This window comes from Xiphophorus hellerii, chromosome 8 (genome assembly GCF_003331165.1).
Source record: "Xiphophorus hellerii strain 12219 chromosome 8, Xiphophorus_hellerii-4.1, whole genome shotgun sequence".
NCBI classification, from domain to species: domain Eukaryota; kingdom Metazoa; phylum Chordata; class Actinopteri; order Cyprinodontiformes; family Poeciliidae; genus Xiphophorus; species Xiphophorus hellerii.
In genome coordinates this window covers 14596947-14613439 of record NC_045679.1, presented here as the reverse complement: position 1 = coordinate 14613439, position 16493 = coordinate 14596947, and the positions used below count along the sequence as shown (strand labels likewise).

Sequence of the window (16493 nt, the reverse complement as noted above, 5' to 3'; positions counted from 1 at the left end):
AATCCTGGAATAATCCCAGCTTCCATCTTTAAAGGACTGGAAGAAGAAAAAGTTTCCAAGGACTCAATCAGAATTGTTTCACCAAGAAATAGATTGTAGAGACTGAACTATCTGTTCAACAGTGAGAGAGTTTCTCTGACAGGAGGAAAATCTTTAGACTCTTTAGACTCAAATCAGCACAGAAACACTGAAGAGGAACCAGAAATGGACCACCAGAACAAAAATCCAGGAATCAGAGGTTCAGTGAATGTGGTGTTGAAGGTGTGGAGGAGGATCAGTGAGTCAGAGGAAACTCTGTAGAAGGACAGAATGCCAGCAGGACAGTCCACATACACTGCTACTCTGTTAGAGTCAGAGGAGGAGGAGAGACGAGTTACTATGTTATTGTGCCAGACAGAGTAACCAACATCAGAGCATCTCAGACACCAGGAATGATCATTATATCCAAACCAACAGTCTCTACTGTCTCCTTTCCTCCTGATTCTTCTGTAACTCACTGATATATCAACATCTCCTTTCCACTCGACCTCCCAGTAACAGCGACCAGTCAGACCAGTTCTACATAGCAGCTGAGGATACTCATCAAATCTGTCTGGATGATCAGGATATGACTGAAGCTCCTTCACAAGTGTCACCTTCCTGTTGTCTTCAGACAGTTTGAGGTTTCTGCTCACTGTGTTTGTGTCGATGGTGAGTTGACAGGAATCTGATGGAGAGAACAAACACAATCCAGCTGCAGTTATTGATCATTTATTGACACTTTGATGATGACTCCTGAATGAGTGATGTGACAGTTTGAAGATGGTTGAATGTGAGCTGCTTTGTTGTCATGAATCAGATGAAAAACACACTTACACTTCCTCAGACCTGGTGTCAAGAATGGGACTCCAGCAGGCTCCACCCTGAAAGGAGGAGGGAGGTCAGACCATCAGTCTCTTTCTGTCATGAGTTGCGGTGTAGATGGTGAGGCAGAATGCTTGGAGACCGTAGAGCTGAATAATGATGATTTAATGTAAAATAATCCAGAATTGCACAGTCCAAATCTCTAGCAGCACTGCTGACTGGAAGCTAAGGCTCAACACAGGTAGCAATAGAGAACACGAATGGACTAACCTGACACACGGCAGAACAGACACCAAATGAGACGAGGACCCGACAAAGACACAGACAGACAGGTGACATTCAATACACAGGAGGTAATCAGGGAATGAGACACACCTGGAAACTAATCAAGGGGAGACAGGACAACACGGAGACTCAGAGACACAGAAACTCGAAATAAATACACAGAAAAACACAGATCATGACACTTTCATCAGCAAACATGGACATGACATGTCTTATTGGTCTGTGGCACCTGAAGGAGGAACAGCTTGTCCTGCTCTCTCCCGTCCTTACTGATAACTTTGCCTGAGTTATTCTTAAAGTGACAGTTTTTATAGTTATATTCACATTTTCAACATCATAACTGGATTACTACAAACCTAAGGACTGGGGGATTTTCTTACTTTCATTTTTACCTTTTCTTCATCTCCAAGTTGAACCAGGACAAAATGCCTCCGGCCGACCCCAAGGACATTAGCAGTATTATACAACAACTTCAGTCTATAGAAAGAAAGATCAAACAGCTGGAGTTGAACTTTGAAATCAACGCTAACTGTGGAAATGAGACAACTCTCCCTCAAATTAACGGAGAGGTTATACGCCTCACATCAAGCAGCTCACCCTTGAACGCTCTGGGTGCCAAGCCGAAGCAAAAGTCTCACACTGCAGATCCAATGAGGCGACTGACAGGGAGAACCCCTCACCTGGACAAATCAGTGTGGCCGGCTCTGAGCCGAATCCCACCTTCAACCTCAACACCTGCTCCACCAAAGAAAAACAAGCAAGCAGCTGCAACCAACATGGTTCCACCGACCCCGCTCCCACGGACAAAGCGACTAGCCCAAGCCTCAAAACATTCTGACTCTGTGGGAATCCCACTGCAAAACAGATTTTCTGTACTCCAGCCTGAGCCTCTGAGTGAAACCTCGCCTTCAAACATCAGCAATGAGGCAAGATCAAGACATCCACCCCCCAAAGCTCCAAAGGACAAAGTGACCACCAGGAATACGAAACGTATGCCAAAAGTGCTTATTGTTGGAGATGAGGCAGTAAATTGGATCAGTCACGTTTGCAATCCCAAGAAAACGAGAGTGATTTCTTTTCCTGGTGACACTGTATCTGATTTAACTCGTAAAGTTCTCTCGCTAACCGCTGATCAGCCAGATATTGAGTCCTTAGTTGTGCATGTTGGAGCCAACGATCTGGAAAAGCAGAAATCTGAGATTCTGAAAAAGGACTTTAATATTCTTCTGAACACTATGGGAAAATTAAAAATGAAGTTATTTCTCAGTGGTCCAATTCCATCAACTCAATGGGGAGACAAAAAGCACTCCAGGCTGGACATGATAAACAAATGGCTGATTAAAAGCTGCTCTGCCAGCTCAGTGACCTTCATCAATAACCTCTGGATCTATTGGCAGCGCTTTCACCTTTTTCGAAGAGGCGGACACAATCTTAATAAACATGGGATAAAGCTACTCACTGCAAACCTTTTTCATTTTATCAACAAAGACAGCAATTTGATCATTGCTTCAGAAGAACAGGTTCAAGGATGTCTGACTAGGATGGAACCCTCCACTTATCAGGAGCAACCAGTTCCAAAACAAGCTGATACAACATTGACTGAAGACAGAGTGACTGGTTCCCTTCCTCCTTCCCCCCTCCCTCTCTGCTCACCCACTCATTCACAGGCTTCACAAGATACCTTTGAAGAAGAAATGTCTTCTGGACCGGAGTTTCTTAAATTTACAAATGGAATGAATCAACAGGTTGTACTTGGGACGTCTCTCCTTAGCGCTCACATAGCAGACCTCACGTCATTTAAGCCACCTGACTCTAATGTCCCAGAGGATCCATCACTCTGCGTTTCTGAGGTCTGAGGTCGGGGTCCAGACTTTATCTTTATACCCGTCTTACTCCAGAATGTGTCTGACCCCTCGGCACTGCAGAACAGGACATTACCTGTCTGGATCACTACAAGAAAATTTACAAAAATCAGAAACATAAAATACAGCTGTTTTAATTCAAACCTCAGACTGATCCCCTGCCTAAAGGAACCTCAGACTGAAGAACTTTTGGCCTCCAAGTCACTTAAACTAGCTCGTTTAAATACAAGATCTCTCTGTACTAAAGCTCTATTAATTAATGATTTCATCACTGAGCATAATATCAATGTTATATTGACAGAAACATGGTTTAATGACAATAATGAACCGATCGTACTAATTGAATCTGCGCCTCCTAACTACAATTTCTTCAATGAGAATAGAAAACATAAAAAAGGAGGAGGCGTGGCTTCAATATTTAAGAATACCATAAATTGTAGTAAAATCTATTTGGGTCACTTCACCTCTTTTGTGTATCTTGGAATTGAGGTTAAAGGCCACAAACGAACTTTGTCAGTAACTTTATACAATACTCCAACTTTTGTGGAAAATTTCTTTACTGACTTGAATGAGCTTCTATCTCTCATATGTATTGATTATGATTGTTTAATAATTGTAGGCGATTTCAACATTCATGTTGACAACCTCCAAGACAGAGGGTCAAAAAAGCTCGCTAATATTTTAGAGACTTTTGGTCTAACACAACATGTCAAACAAGCAACACACACTCAAGGACACACACTGGACCCGGTTATCAGTAAGGGTGTGAATATTTCCAATGTCTCTGTAACTGATGTTGCCCTATCGGATCACTTGCTGTTATCTTTGAAACTTCTTTATCTTTTAACCCACTCGGACAAACAGCAACCATCACAAAACGTTCTCTCACTGAAAACACAGCAGAAACTTTTAATCAAATCTACTCTTCTTCCTCACCCTTAAGCTGTAATGATGTAGATAAGTTGGTAAATGATTTTCAGTCTAAAGTCTCAGATATTATTGATTCCATTGCCCCAATTAAAATGAAGGTTGTGTCTGGTAGGAAGAAATCTCCATGGAGAAATACACAAACAGTTAGATCTGCAAGACAACTCTGCCGTATGGCAGATCGAAAATGGCGTAAAACTCAACTTCATGTTCATTATGACATCTATAAAGAAAAACTACGTAACTATCATTTAACACTAAAACATGCAAGAGAGGCTTTTTTTGCAGATGTCACAAACAAAAACATTAACAATGCTCGAGCTTTATTTGCAACAGTTGACAGAATCACAAACCCTCCTGTGACGTTACCGCCTGAATTCCAATGTATTGCCGCCTGCAACCAGTTTTCCAGCTTCTTTTCAGAGAAAATTAAAAAAATCAGAACATTAATCTGTACATCCACTATAAAGTCAGTACCAATGCTGTGCCCAAATAAAACAAATACAGGAAAAATGACCCAATTTCAACTACTTAATTATAAAACACTACAGGAAATTATAAGTCAACTAAGCTCCAGTTCCTGCTGTCTGGATGTTTTACCCACACATTTCTTTAAGAAAGTCCTGCCTGTTATTGCTGCTGATCTGATCCAAATAGTAAACTCATCGCTCTCATCAGGAGTTTTTCCCCAGGCTTTGAAAACAGCAGTAATCAAACCACTTACAAAAAAGAACAATCTGGACAAATCACTAATGCAGAATTACAGGTCGACCTCCAACCTCCCATTCATCAGCAAAGTTATTGAAAAAGCTGTGTGTAAAAAATTAACTAGCTTCCTAATGATAAAAAACCGCTTTGACTCCTTCCAGTCTGGTTTTCGTGCTCACCACAGCACAGAGACCGCCCTCGTAAAAGTGTTCAATGACATCCATATAAATACGGACTGTGGAAGAACCACAGTGCTGGTTCTGTTGGACCTCAGTGCAGCTTTTGACACTGTTGACCATGATATATTACTGAATCGACTGGAGAGTTGGGTCGGACTCTCCGGTCCAGTGCTTAACTGGTTTGAATCCTACATAAAGAACAGGGATTTCTTTGTTTCAATTGAAAACTTTTCATCAAAGAGGTCAAAGGTCACATGTGGGGTACCCCAAGGTTCAATCCTAGGACCCATTTTATTCAATATTTATATGCTCCCACTAGCTCAGGTTATAACAGGAAATAATATTAGCTATCATAACTATGCAGATGACACACAGCTCTACATTACGATGTCACCAGGTGACTCTGAGCCCATAAATCATGTTTTATTGTGTTTACTCTCTGTGACAGTTTCGATTTAGATTTGTGATTCTATGCATCAGAATTTCAGGATGACCTCCGTCTCTCTAGCAGTCCTTAACTACAGTCATTTTCAATAAATTAAAAATATTTATGAAAAGTATTTCAGTAACTCACAAGTTAAACACATCATACAGATTAATTCCCCACAAACTGTTTTAAAGCTTTTATTTGTTAATGATGATGACTTATTGCTTACAGTTAATGAAAACATGACATTTCTGATCAGATTACAGACCAATAAAAACTATTAATGCAGAAAGGGGGATCTAATGAAAAATATGTTTAATATCTGCTGAAGTTGTTTTAAAACCTGACAAACGAGCCTCATGGGAACCAATATTCTAATTTATTCAATATGACTGTAAATATAAATATGAGATGGAGATTATTCACATTAATTCAGTAACCAGGATGTGGAGGAGTTTAACGTTACTGGGACATTCATGGCAGGAGACGCTGCGCTCCATGTGCCCCGACCGCAGTAATCAATGTTACTGCCAGTTCAGCTGCTTACAACTATTTAATTGTTTTATTTATTGCAGTCGATTTAAACTAGAAGCTTGGTAAGATTACATTAAACTTCTCTAACCTAAATCAGTTTAACATCCAAAACTCAGACAGCGTTTAGCAGCTTAACTTTCCTCGATATGTTTTTCAGATTTGATGGTGAATTTTTGAAAGCTAGCAGTTTATGATATCAGGGAGGCAGAGGCGGCACCAGAATCATTGATTACTTTCAAACTAACCAACAAATCAAAAAGCACAAAGCGACTTGGATGTAACTTGTGACGCAACGCTTTATAGAAATGTAGTGAAGTAGAAAGTACAGATACTGTAAAATGTACTGGAGTAAAAGTTCCCACCATTAAATCTACTTACTTACAGAAACATGAAAAATGTCCTTAAGTTCAGTAACAAAGTTCTTGTCCCAACAACCAGGATCAGGTGAAGGACCTCTGCAGTCCCATGATGCTTCCTCTCCTTCTTCTAAACCATCTGATGGGCTGATATCATCCCTCTACTTTATCAATAAAATGTTTTTCTTTCTCTTATTACAATTCCATTATTTATCCTAAATGTGACGTCAGAGCTGTGGATCTGGAATCTGATTGGTCGGATGGATATTTCCCTGGTTTTCCAACATGAAGGGTCTCTGCTTTTTTCCAAGACGTTGGGAATTTTTCCCAAACTTTATTGAACAATCCCAAAAGCTTTCCCAACTACTGAAAACCTAAACACATTAGTCTTTTCTTGGATCTGTCTAAAAGGTCTTATTATTGTTTTTCATTTCTACTACAGTCAACAGAGCACAATTCTACTTTTTCACCATCATTCACTGCAATTCTTCATTTCCTCTGGAAAACAAGGGATTTCCATTCTCTCCTGATTCCTTTCATTCTTTGGATCATTTTCCAGATGTCGCCCCCTGGTGGAGATCAAACTATTAAATGGATGAAACTGGTAAATTCTCACTTTCTTTCTTTGCCTCATGAATAGTTTTCTTCACTTTTTATGTAATTTATATTTTATTAAATCCTGAAAGTTGTGAGTTTTGTTTAAAATCTAAAGTTCTTTATTTTTCTCTCCCATAACTTTTAAACATCCATCTGACCAACATGGAGTTACTTTTCTTCTCATCTTTGCTTCTTGGGGCTGATTGGTCTGGAGCTCCATCAAATATTGTTTTAAAGTCCTTTCTGTCATCAGTAGATCATCATGGAAATCTAACTGAACTTCTTTTATTAATTTAGTCAGAGTCCCTATTAAACTATTAAACCCATCCCACTCTTTAATTTTCCTTGTGAGCCGTTCTTAGTCTGGAGAATATTCCAGAAAACTGGGTAATGATCTCTGCCTCCAGATGAGGCGTCTAAATATTTAATTATCAAATTAAATATTCAGCTTCAAACTAAATGTTTCCCAGCAGACTGACTAAAGACATTTCTCCCTCTTCCTCCTCTATCAGACCTTCTCTGCTCCTGCAGCAGGTTCCTCCATACCTGAGAGCTTCCAGTCTCCAGTGTGGATCCTTCAGTCCAGCCGACAGCAGCTTCACTCCTGAGTCTCCTGGATGATTGTAGCTCAGGTCCAACTCTTTCAGATGGGAGGGGTTGAAGGTCAGAGCTGAGGCCAGAGAAGCACAGCCATCCTCTGAGACCAAACAGCCTGATAAGCTGTAGACACACAATTCATCACATGATGAGAACATTGAGGTAGAACCCAAGGTCTGAACTGATCGCTGGGGGATGAATGGATGGATGGATGGATGGATGGATGGATGGATTTGTAACATGTGGAATAAATAACAAAGCCAAGGAACTGCTTGAATCTGTAATAATGTTTATTTTTGCTCTTAAGATGCAGCAATTTGTCAAGTGCCCAGAGTTACCTGAGAGTTTCCAGGTTGCAGTTTGGACTCTTCAGTCCAGCAGAGAGAAGCTTCACTCCTGAATCCTGCAGGTTGTTGTTACTCAGGTCCAGTTCTCTGAGACTGGAGGACTGGGAGCTAAGAACTGAGGACAGAGCTTCACAGCTTCTCTCTGAGAGGTTACAGCCACTCAGTCTGAGGAGACAGAGAGAAAAATCTGTTGTTAAACAATTCATTAAAAAAAATCACTTTTAAGTCATTTATGTTCTTTTTTGAAAGCTTGAAGAAACTATCTTATTTTGCACATATTTATGTTGCCTTTTGTTGTGAATTGGTTCGGTCAATAGTTGGGTCGCCATCTTTAAAGGACTGACCTAAAAAGAACAAGGAGGCTGGCAACAAAACTTTTGAATTCCACAATAAAACTAAATTCATCCAGTCTCAGTTTTCGCAGAAAGAGTTTTGCTTCTTTAATAATTCATAATGATGATGGTGTTGTTATGGTGATGATGTTACATATTAATAGACATTTTCCCTGATGTATCCCTGTGGGCGACATCTGGGAGACAATGCATCAATAAATAAAATACAACATGAAACAATATTTAGCACATCATTAAAAGTTTTCACTTGATCAACAATAAATACAGTAACAATCTGTGTCCTTACAGAGCTTTGTTGGAGGCTTTAACCACTGGCAGCAGCCTCAGAAGAACCCCCTCTGAAGCAGAGTATTTCTTCAGGTCAAACACATCCAGATCTTTTCCTGATGACACTAAGATGAAACCCAGAGCTGACCACTGAGCAGGAGACAGTTTATCTGTGGAGAGACTTCCTGAACTCAGAGACTGTTGGATCTCCTCCACTAGAGAACGATCATTCAGTTCATTCAGACAGTGGAACAGATTGATGCTTTTCTCTGCAGACACATTCTCATTGATCTTCTCCTTGATGTACTGAACTGTTTTCTGATTGGTCTTTGACCTACTTCCTGTCCTTGTGAGCAAACCTTGAAGGAGTCTCTGATTGGTCTGCAGTGAAAGTCCCAGGAGGAAGCAGAGGAGCAAGTCCAGGTGTCCATTTGGACTCTGTAAGGCCTGGTCAACAGCTCTATGATGGAGATTATTTATATTTGATTTGTAATAAAATTTAGATAAAAATGATGGTGGATTTTCTTCCAACAGGTTGACACCAGAGTTGATGAAGGTCAGATGAACATGAAGAGCAGCCAGAAACTCCTGAACACTCAGATGGACGAAGCAGAACACCTTGTCCTGGTACAGACCTCTCTCCTCTTTAAAGATCTGTGTGAACACTCCTGAGTACACTGAGGCTGCTCTGATATCGATGCCACACTCTGTCAGGTCTGATTCATAGAAGATCAGGTTTCCTTTCTGCAGCTGATCAAAAGCCAGTTTTCCCAGAGACTCAATCATCTTCCTGCTCTCTGGACTCCAGTGTGGATCTGTTTCAGCTCCTCCATCATACTTGACCTTCTTCACTTTGGTCTGAACAACCAGGAAGTGGATGTACATCTCAGTCAGGGTGCTGGGCAGCTCTCCTTCCTCTCTGGTCTCCAACACATCCTCCAGAACTGTAGCAGTGATCCAGCAGAAGACTGGGATGTGGCACATGATGTGGAGGCTTCGTGATGTCTTCATGTGGGAGATGATCCTGCTGGCCTGCTCCTCATCTCTGAATCTCTTCCTGAAGTACCCCTCCTTCTGTGGGTCATTGAACCCTCTGACCTCTGTCACCATGCCAACACACTGAGGAGGGATCTGATTGGCTGCTGCAGGTCGTGTGGTTATCCAGAGGAGAGCAGAGGGAAGCAGTTTCCCCCTGATGAGGTTTGTCAGCAGAACGTCCACTGAGGTGGACTCTGTAGCATCAGTCAGGATCTCCTTGTTGTGGAAGTCCAGTGGAAGTCGACTCTCATCCAGACCATCAAAGATGAACAGAACCTGGAAGTGTTCAAAGCTGCAGATTTCTTTGGTTTCACTAAAGAAATGATGAACAAGTTCCACCAAGCTGAACTTTTTCTCTTTCAGCACATTCAGCTCTCTGAAGGTGAATGGAAATATGAACTGGATGTTCTGGTGGGCTTTGTCTTCAGCCCAGTCCAGAGTGAACTTCTGTGTTAGGACTGTTTTCCCAATGCCAGCCACTCCCTTTGTCATCACTGTTCTGATTGGTTGATCTCTTCCAGGTTGGACTTTAAAGATGTCTTCTTGTCTGATTGTTGTTTCTGGTCTGTGTGGTTTCCTGGATGCTGTTTCAATCTGTCTGACCTCATGTTCATCATTGACCTCTCCAGTCCCTCCCTCTGTGATGTAGAGCTCTGTGTAGATCTGGTTCAGAAGGGTTGGACTTCCTGCTTTAGCAATCCCCTCAAACACAGACTGGAACTTCTTCTTCAAACCAGATTTAAGTTGTTGTTGACAAACTGCAGCAAGACGTTCTAAAATAAGACAAAAAGTAAAATCAAGAACTAGATAAAATTTTATTCTCAAGATGTTTTGCATAAATGTGATTCCATCTCTACAAATTTCAGTAAATGTGTGATTTATCCATCAGGTTAAACCTTTGTAGAAATCCTCTTACTTCTCTCCAGACGGTCAGCCAGCTCCTCCTGCTTCATCCTCCGCAGGAAGTTCAGTGTGATCTTCATCACTGCCTCTCTGCTGCTCCTCCTCTGCTCTTCATCCTCACCTTCCAACACATCATAATCATCTCTCTGACTCTCTGAGCATTCTGGGTCATTTGGACTCAGAATCTTATGGATCTTCTTCAGCTCGTTCTTCAGAAAAGTGACAATGTTGTCCTCCAGCGTCTGGAACAGAATAATAGATGAAGGAAACATCAGACTGAAATCATGGAGCCAAACACCAGATGGATGTTTGACAGACTGACACTCCTCTGGTCTACAAAGTGCAGCATGGAGATGACTGTGAGCAGAACCCATGGAAAAGTTGTTGTTCATATACAGACCATAAATATGGAGTCCAGCTGTGTTTGATGCTGCTGGGCAGACGGACAACTGGGAACCTCTGAGCTCTGCTGGTCCACTCTGTGGAGAAACCAGGAACAATTAGGAAGTCAAGAAATATTCATCCAGCAGTATTCAGAAATGAAATCACCAAGAGTTTCACATTAAATGTACTTGAAGCAGAAAAACAAAGCATCTGTGGAGCGAGAAAAATTAACAATGTCCAAACCTTGTTAAAGAGAAAGAACAAAACACAGCTTTATTTCACATCTGCACAGATGGACAGCTCAGAAGAGATCTAACTAGCCAAAGGAATCACCTCTCTATATATACTGTATACTGTCCATCTCCCACAGACATAGTGTCATCACCAACATTCCCAAGGAGCTAATCAGATTAATACACACACAGAGACAAATGCAACCTTCAGTTAAAAATGGCTTTCAGACAGAATATTCTGTGTCTAATAATAATCGCTCTGCCGTCGGTCTGGTCTTGATGTATGACAACTATTTACTTATCGCCTGTTGCTAAGCTTCTGACCCACTGAGGCAAACTGTGAAGGCTGAAAAGAGAAACAATGACTCTGTAAGACTGAGTGAAACATAATAAACTGATTAAACATCGTAAGATTAATATTAAATAAACTTCTAATAAAAGTAAACACACTGTAAATAATTATTTGATTCCACACATCATATGAACAAAATGGAGTGAAGTTAAAAAGAGGAAGATGAACTACAATGATGAAGGGCAGTAACACCAAAATCACCTAGAAGACATTTTAAAATGTTGATGCTGAACTTGGACTTCAAACAGTCCAAACTGTCATTAGATCTGATGCTGGTGGAGACAGTTTCCCAGAGCTTGGGGACAGTGGAAGTGAAGGCTCTGTCCACACAGGTCTTCAGGACAGTGTGGGACATCCATCAGGTTCTGATGACTAGATCTGAGGTGATGTGGACATGGAGGAGGTGTGAGATATGTGGGTGTGTGTCCATGTGGGGTCCTCTCCTGGATGTTATAGAGAGGATTTTAAAATGGATCCTGTAGATCCCTGGAAGCCAGTGAGATCACATTGTATCTGTCCACACAGAGACAATCAGAAGGTAAAGGTCCATGATGTAATATCTGGATGTGAGAAGTGAACCAGGTGATCTAAGTAGTTGTAAAGATTTAATGTTCCTGCTGATCCCATTAAGAACCAGCAGAACCTCTGATGGTCCACATCAGCTCAGTTTGGTTGAGTTCCAGCAGATCTCACCAACCACATCATGAAGCTTTCCTTCCCTGCTGAACTGCTCTCACAATGCACACAGGAACCAAGTCCTGATGGACCAGACTGGCTTTACCAGGTATTTCCCAGTGGAAATGTGTTCCACTGTTAGTCTGACATGGAGCCAGGAAGCAGCAGAACATCATCATCAACATCCCAGAGATAAAGATATGAAGGTGTTTTCATGAGAACAGATCAGCTGATTTCTGTAGATAATGGATCAAACCTCTGTAAATATAACTGGAAACATCTGAGTTCTTACTGGTTCAGTTTCCATAGTTACAGCAATTAGAAACAGCTCACCTCTTTGATGATGGAGGTCCAGGAGATTTAAATTGAATGAGACGATCCATTGAACCGTCGCTCTTAAACGACACACAGCTGGGTTCTGATTCTTCTTTTGTGAAAATCTGATGGATTCTGCTAAAAAAAAGAAACTCATTAAAATCTTTCCTTTGAGTTTTGCTTTGAAGATATTTTAATGTGGTTCATTGTAAAATAAAGAGCTGTGAGACACAACAGAACCAGACAGATCATCGACTTGATGTTCTAAATGATTCATATTCAGAACCGTTCCAATCCTCCAACATGTTCCTGATCATTGATCCTCCTGAATAATGTCCAGCCTTCTTTAAAGAGCAGAAAGATTTGTTTCTGAGACCAACATGTTGGTTTGAAATGACTGAGAGAAGTTTGGTGATCTTAGTGTTGAGCTCTGACATGGAGAAGAACCAGGAATCATTTCCACTCTGACCATCCAAGGAGGATCTGATGGAGCTTCAATCAGAACTGAATGTTAAGTTAGAGAACATGTTGTTCTGAATGCGATTCACTGGAGACATTATTTAGTTTTACTGTAGAAATGTTTGATAATACACCGTGTTGGATGATGTTTGAATCTCAGAGATGCAACTAGAATCATAAAATTAATTCATAGAAACTTTTTCTTTCAGCATTAATCTGTGTTTAATTGGACTTAGAGACTAATCCAAATATAAACTTAGAAATTAAATTTACTTCTGCCTTTGTGTTTCTGTATTAATATTAATATTTGGTTAAATAAATGAATCTGTTTCATTTGGAAAAAATAAGTTGATGAAATTGCATTTAAATGTTTGTGGGTCAAAGGTCATGTCAACATGATAGTTTCTGTGTCTTGATTGAAAAGTGAGTTCATTATGGGTCATTTTTGTCCCCGTTATTCATCAGCAGTAATTGGGTGATTCTCTGAATTCGGTACATTTTGGCGTCTCAGATTACTTAAAAATATAACACAATAAATTGTGTTTTTGATCACTGCATCTATTGAAGGACTCTTTAAACCTCCAGGAAAATATGTCTCCCCACTTTATTCATGAAATCCCAAACAGTATTAAGAATTTCTTTGTTACTTAGGTTGCTTTAAATTCAACCCCATAACAGGACAATTTCATTCCTCTGTGAGTAAAACTCCAACATAATTAAACTAATTCTTCCAGTTCCTTTTACATGACCTGTCCCTTGATATTAATGTATATCTTATTTGATTTTGAATCATAATAATTAGACTGATAAGTAAAATATGGCAACTTGATGTAAAAGTACTTTTCATAAATCATTAAAATAAACATTAAATCAGGCTTTTTAATGTTTTTGAATCATTCTTTAAACTTTGCATACAGTCCAACAAATATTAGTCTAATATTTGCTGTTATTATAAAAAATCATAATAATGTATCAAGTAACAGTTGAACCCATTGTAACAGTTGACCAGACTGTAACGGGGTTGAAGATTTTTACTAAAAGTTGCCATAAGTCCACATTAGCTGGGTTATGGAGCAACATATGATATGATGAAAACAAGAATTAATATGTTTCAAAGACCATTCTTTACTTTTTCCCAAACAACAATAATTATCATTTACATGCCTAAAGGTGTTGAAAGGTTGAGCTTGACAATGACGATGTTTGGATAAAAAATAATAAAATATCGGTAAGAAACTATATTAACACTTAAATCTCTTTACAGTGTGAGCGGGAACAAACTTAAGTGATGTCACTTCCAGGGTGCTGAGGAAATTGGACTGAACCATTATTTATAAAAAGGAGGGATTGGTCTGCTGTTACAGGGTTAAACAAAACTGGAGGGACATGATTAAAAAGTGATATTTTATAAATAATTCATATATTTTTCTCATATTTCCTTTGTTTAGATTAAAGTATACCTAAAATGTTTAAAATGGTACAAATAAGTTGCAGTTACTGGTTAGTTTCATTTGTTTTATATTCAGTGAAAAATTAACATTAGTCAGTGGGGACATGCTCATTTGGCTGACCTCTACGCTTCAACAACCCATCAAATCTTTCAAAACATAATTTTTAAAATATATTTGCATGTTATATTACCAAGACACATGGATATTTCCAATATTTGATTTTTCTTTAAAAATGTGGGTTGCATTATATGAAAATATTTGAGATAAACCTGAGAGACACGAAATGCACCGAATTCAGAGAATGACCCAGTTGCTTATTTATGGTGTCAGTTGGAGACCATCTGGTTCTGAAAGATATCCATATGAGATATTTTTTATCTTAACTGTGGAAATGGTTAATAATCCACTATGTTGGATGATGTTTGAACCACAGAGATGAAACTTTAATCATAAAATTAATTCATAAAAGCCTTTTTCTTTCAGCATTATGTAACGCTCTTCTTAAATGCGCAGGTCTGACTGCAGGGCTTAGTGTTAACCACTCTATAAAATCAGAAATAGGTACGGCATGGAGTCATGATTGGGTGGATAATTGATGCAACTGATGCAAAGAGCTTTGTTTATATTGCCATTTATTGCAGTGGAAATAGTAATGATAATAATAATGACAATAATAATAATAATAATAATAATAATAATAATACTAACAGCAAAAACTAAACAAAGAGAAATTGTTCAAAAGAAACAAGGACGGGGAAAAAAGAACAAACCAAAGATGAAATAATCAATAATACCTCAAAACCAAATGTAGTTCAAAAGTCCAAGAGCAACGGGAGAATTGTTCTTTTCCTTTAGATACTCCCTTAGAGTTTATTTTGTTTCCTGTATGGAAAGTGTTGTTTGGTTTTCCTGTGTGGAGAGTGTCTTTCTTTTTCCTACCACCAGGTGGTGTGTGGGTAGCTCGCCATCCTCCTTCAGCAAGCGAATCGATGAAGGGGGAGAAAAAAAAACCTGACCGTCGAGTAACGGATTGTCTGAGGAAGTGGATGTTACTTGTTCTCATCAGAAGGTAAACCAGGCATCAACAAAGCCCAACCGCAGATCCTCGAGTTTTAGAGATGAATTCGTTCAGCGATGAGTCGAGTTGGAGATTTGAGATTGTTTTATTAACAACCAACGCCACAACCAACAGTGAGCAGCAGCACAGTGGAAACCCGGAAATACACATGAGGGTCCCAGCTGTTAAAGGGACGGCTTAAAGGGAAGGTGGTTGGGGCGTGGCGGTCACGTGGGTTACAATTACTCTGTCTGGAAAATAAATTACATTTAGATTTAGAGAACAATCAAAATATCAATCTAGAAATTAAACTCACTTCTGCCTTTTGTGTTTGTGTGTTAAATTCATATTGGATGGTCATAATAACAGATATAAACTGAACAGTTACAGAAGTTAGAAACAGCTCACCTCTCTGATGGTGGAGATCCAGGAGATTTAAAGTTTAAGGGATCTTCCTTTGACCAGTCACTCTTAAAGGACACACAGCTGGATTCTGGTTCTGGTTCTGGTTCTGGTTTGAATCTCTGATGGATCCTGACAGAAACATGATGATTAAAACTTAATCAGCAAAGAGGAGCAGCAGCAGCTTCATCACCACGTCTGTTCTGGCCTGATATAGTGAACGCTGTGTGAAAAGGGCTGTGGACAGTTAGAGATGGTGACCTCACCTCTGACCTTTGCTCTGGCTCTCATCTTCCCCACACAGAGTGGTTTTAGAGGGAGGGACTCCCTCCTCTCTGTCCTCACACTGATCCATGCTGCTGAATTCACATCAGCTCACACACACTTTCTACCTTCACCTGCAGAGGAAACACACATCATTCATCTGCACATCAACTCTGATCATCCTTTACATCATTAGAGCTGGAAAAAGATCAGCTGCTCCTCCTCTGATTGGCTCTTCTTCTCTGCTTCATATCAGTGTCAGGTGAATGCAGTCAGACAGCAGAGAGGCAGAGGAAGCTGCCATCAGCTGCTGCACTTCTACTATCAGTCCACTAGATGGAGACATGGAGCAACATTTACATTCACTGATTCAACCTGAACAACAGGAAGTATTTTAGTTAGTTAATCATTAATCTCTACAAGTGGATTATCTGCTCTATCAAACATTAACTATTTAATAATCCGACAGAATTAAACATATTTTTAAAAAAACATTATTTTATTTTGAAAGGAAGCAACAAGACTTTCTGACTTTAATGGTGGAGACCAGAGTTTGATTCCTGGAAATAAAACCAAGAAGCAGTTTGTTCAGAGAAGAAAATAAATAAAACCAGCTGTTCAGCAGAGAACTTCAAACAGCAGATTTTAGTTTTTTAGCTGAAATCAGAAGTGAACATT

The 16493-nt window shown here is 39.7% G+C and overlaps 1 protein-coding gene across 1 annotated transcript; it reads right to left on the bottom strand.

Moving 5' to 3' along the window:
* Positions 1 to 91: 91 nt before the first annotated feature.
* LOC116725056 (NACHT, LRR and PYD domains-containing protein 3-like) lies at positions 92 to 15906 on the bottom strand. Its single transcript, XM_032570940.1, has 10 exons — positions 15818 to 15906; positions 15558 to 15683; positions 12201 to 12320; positions 10624 to 10702; positions 10237 to 10465; positions 8302 to 10093; positions 7654 to 7827; positions 7265 to 7438; positions 856 to 902; positions 92 to 706 (listed from the first exon to the last, which is right to left on the bottom strand). The coding sequence occupies exons 1-10, from the start codon at positions 15904 to 15906 to the stop codon at positions 174 to 176; spliced, it is 3363 nt and encodes a 1120-aa protein (XP_032426831.1). The 3' UTR covers positions 92 to 173.
* Positions 15907 to 16493: the final 587 nt, after the last annotated feature.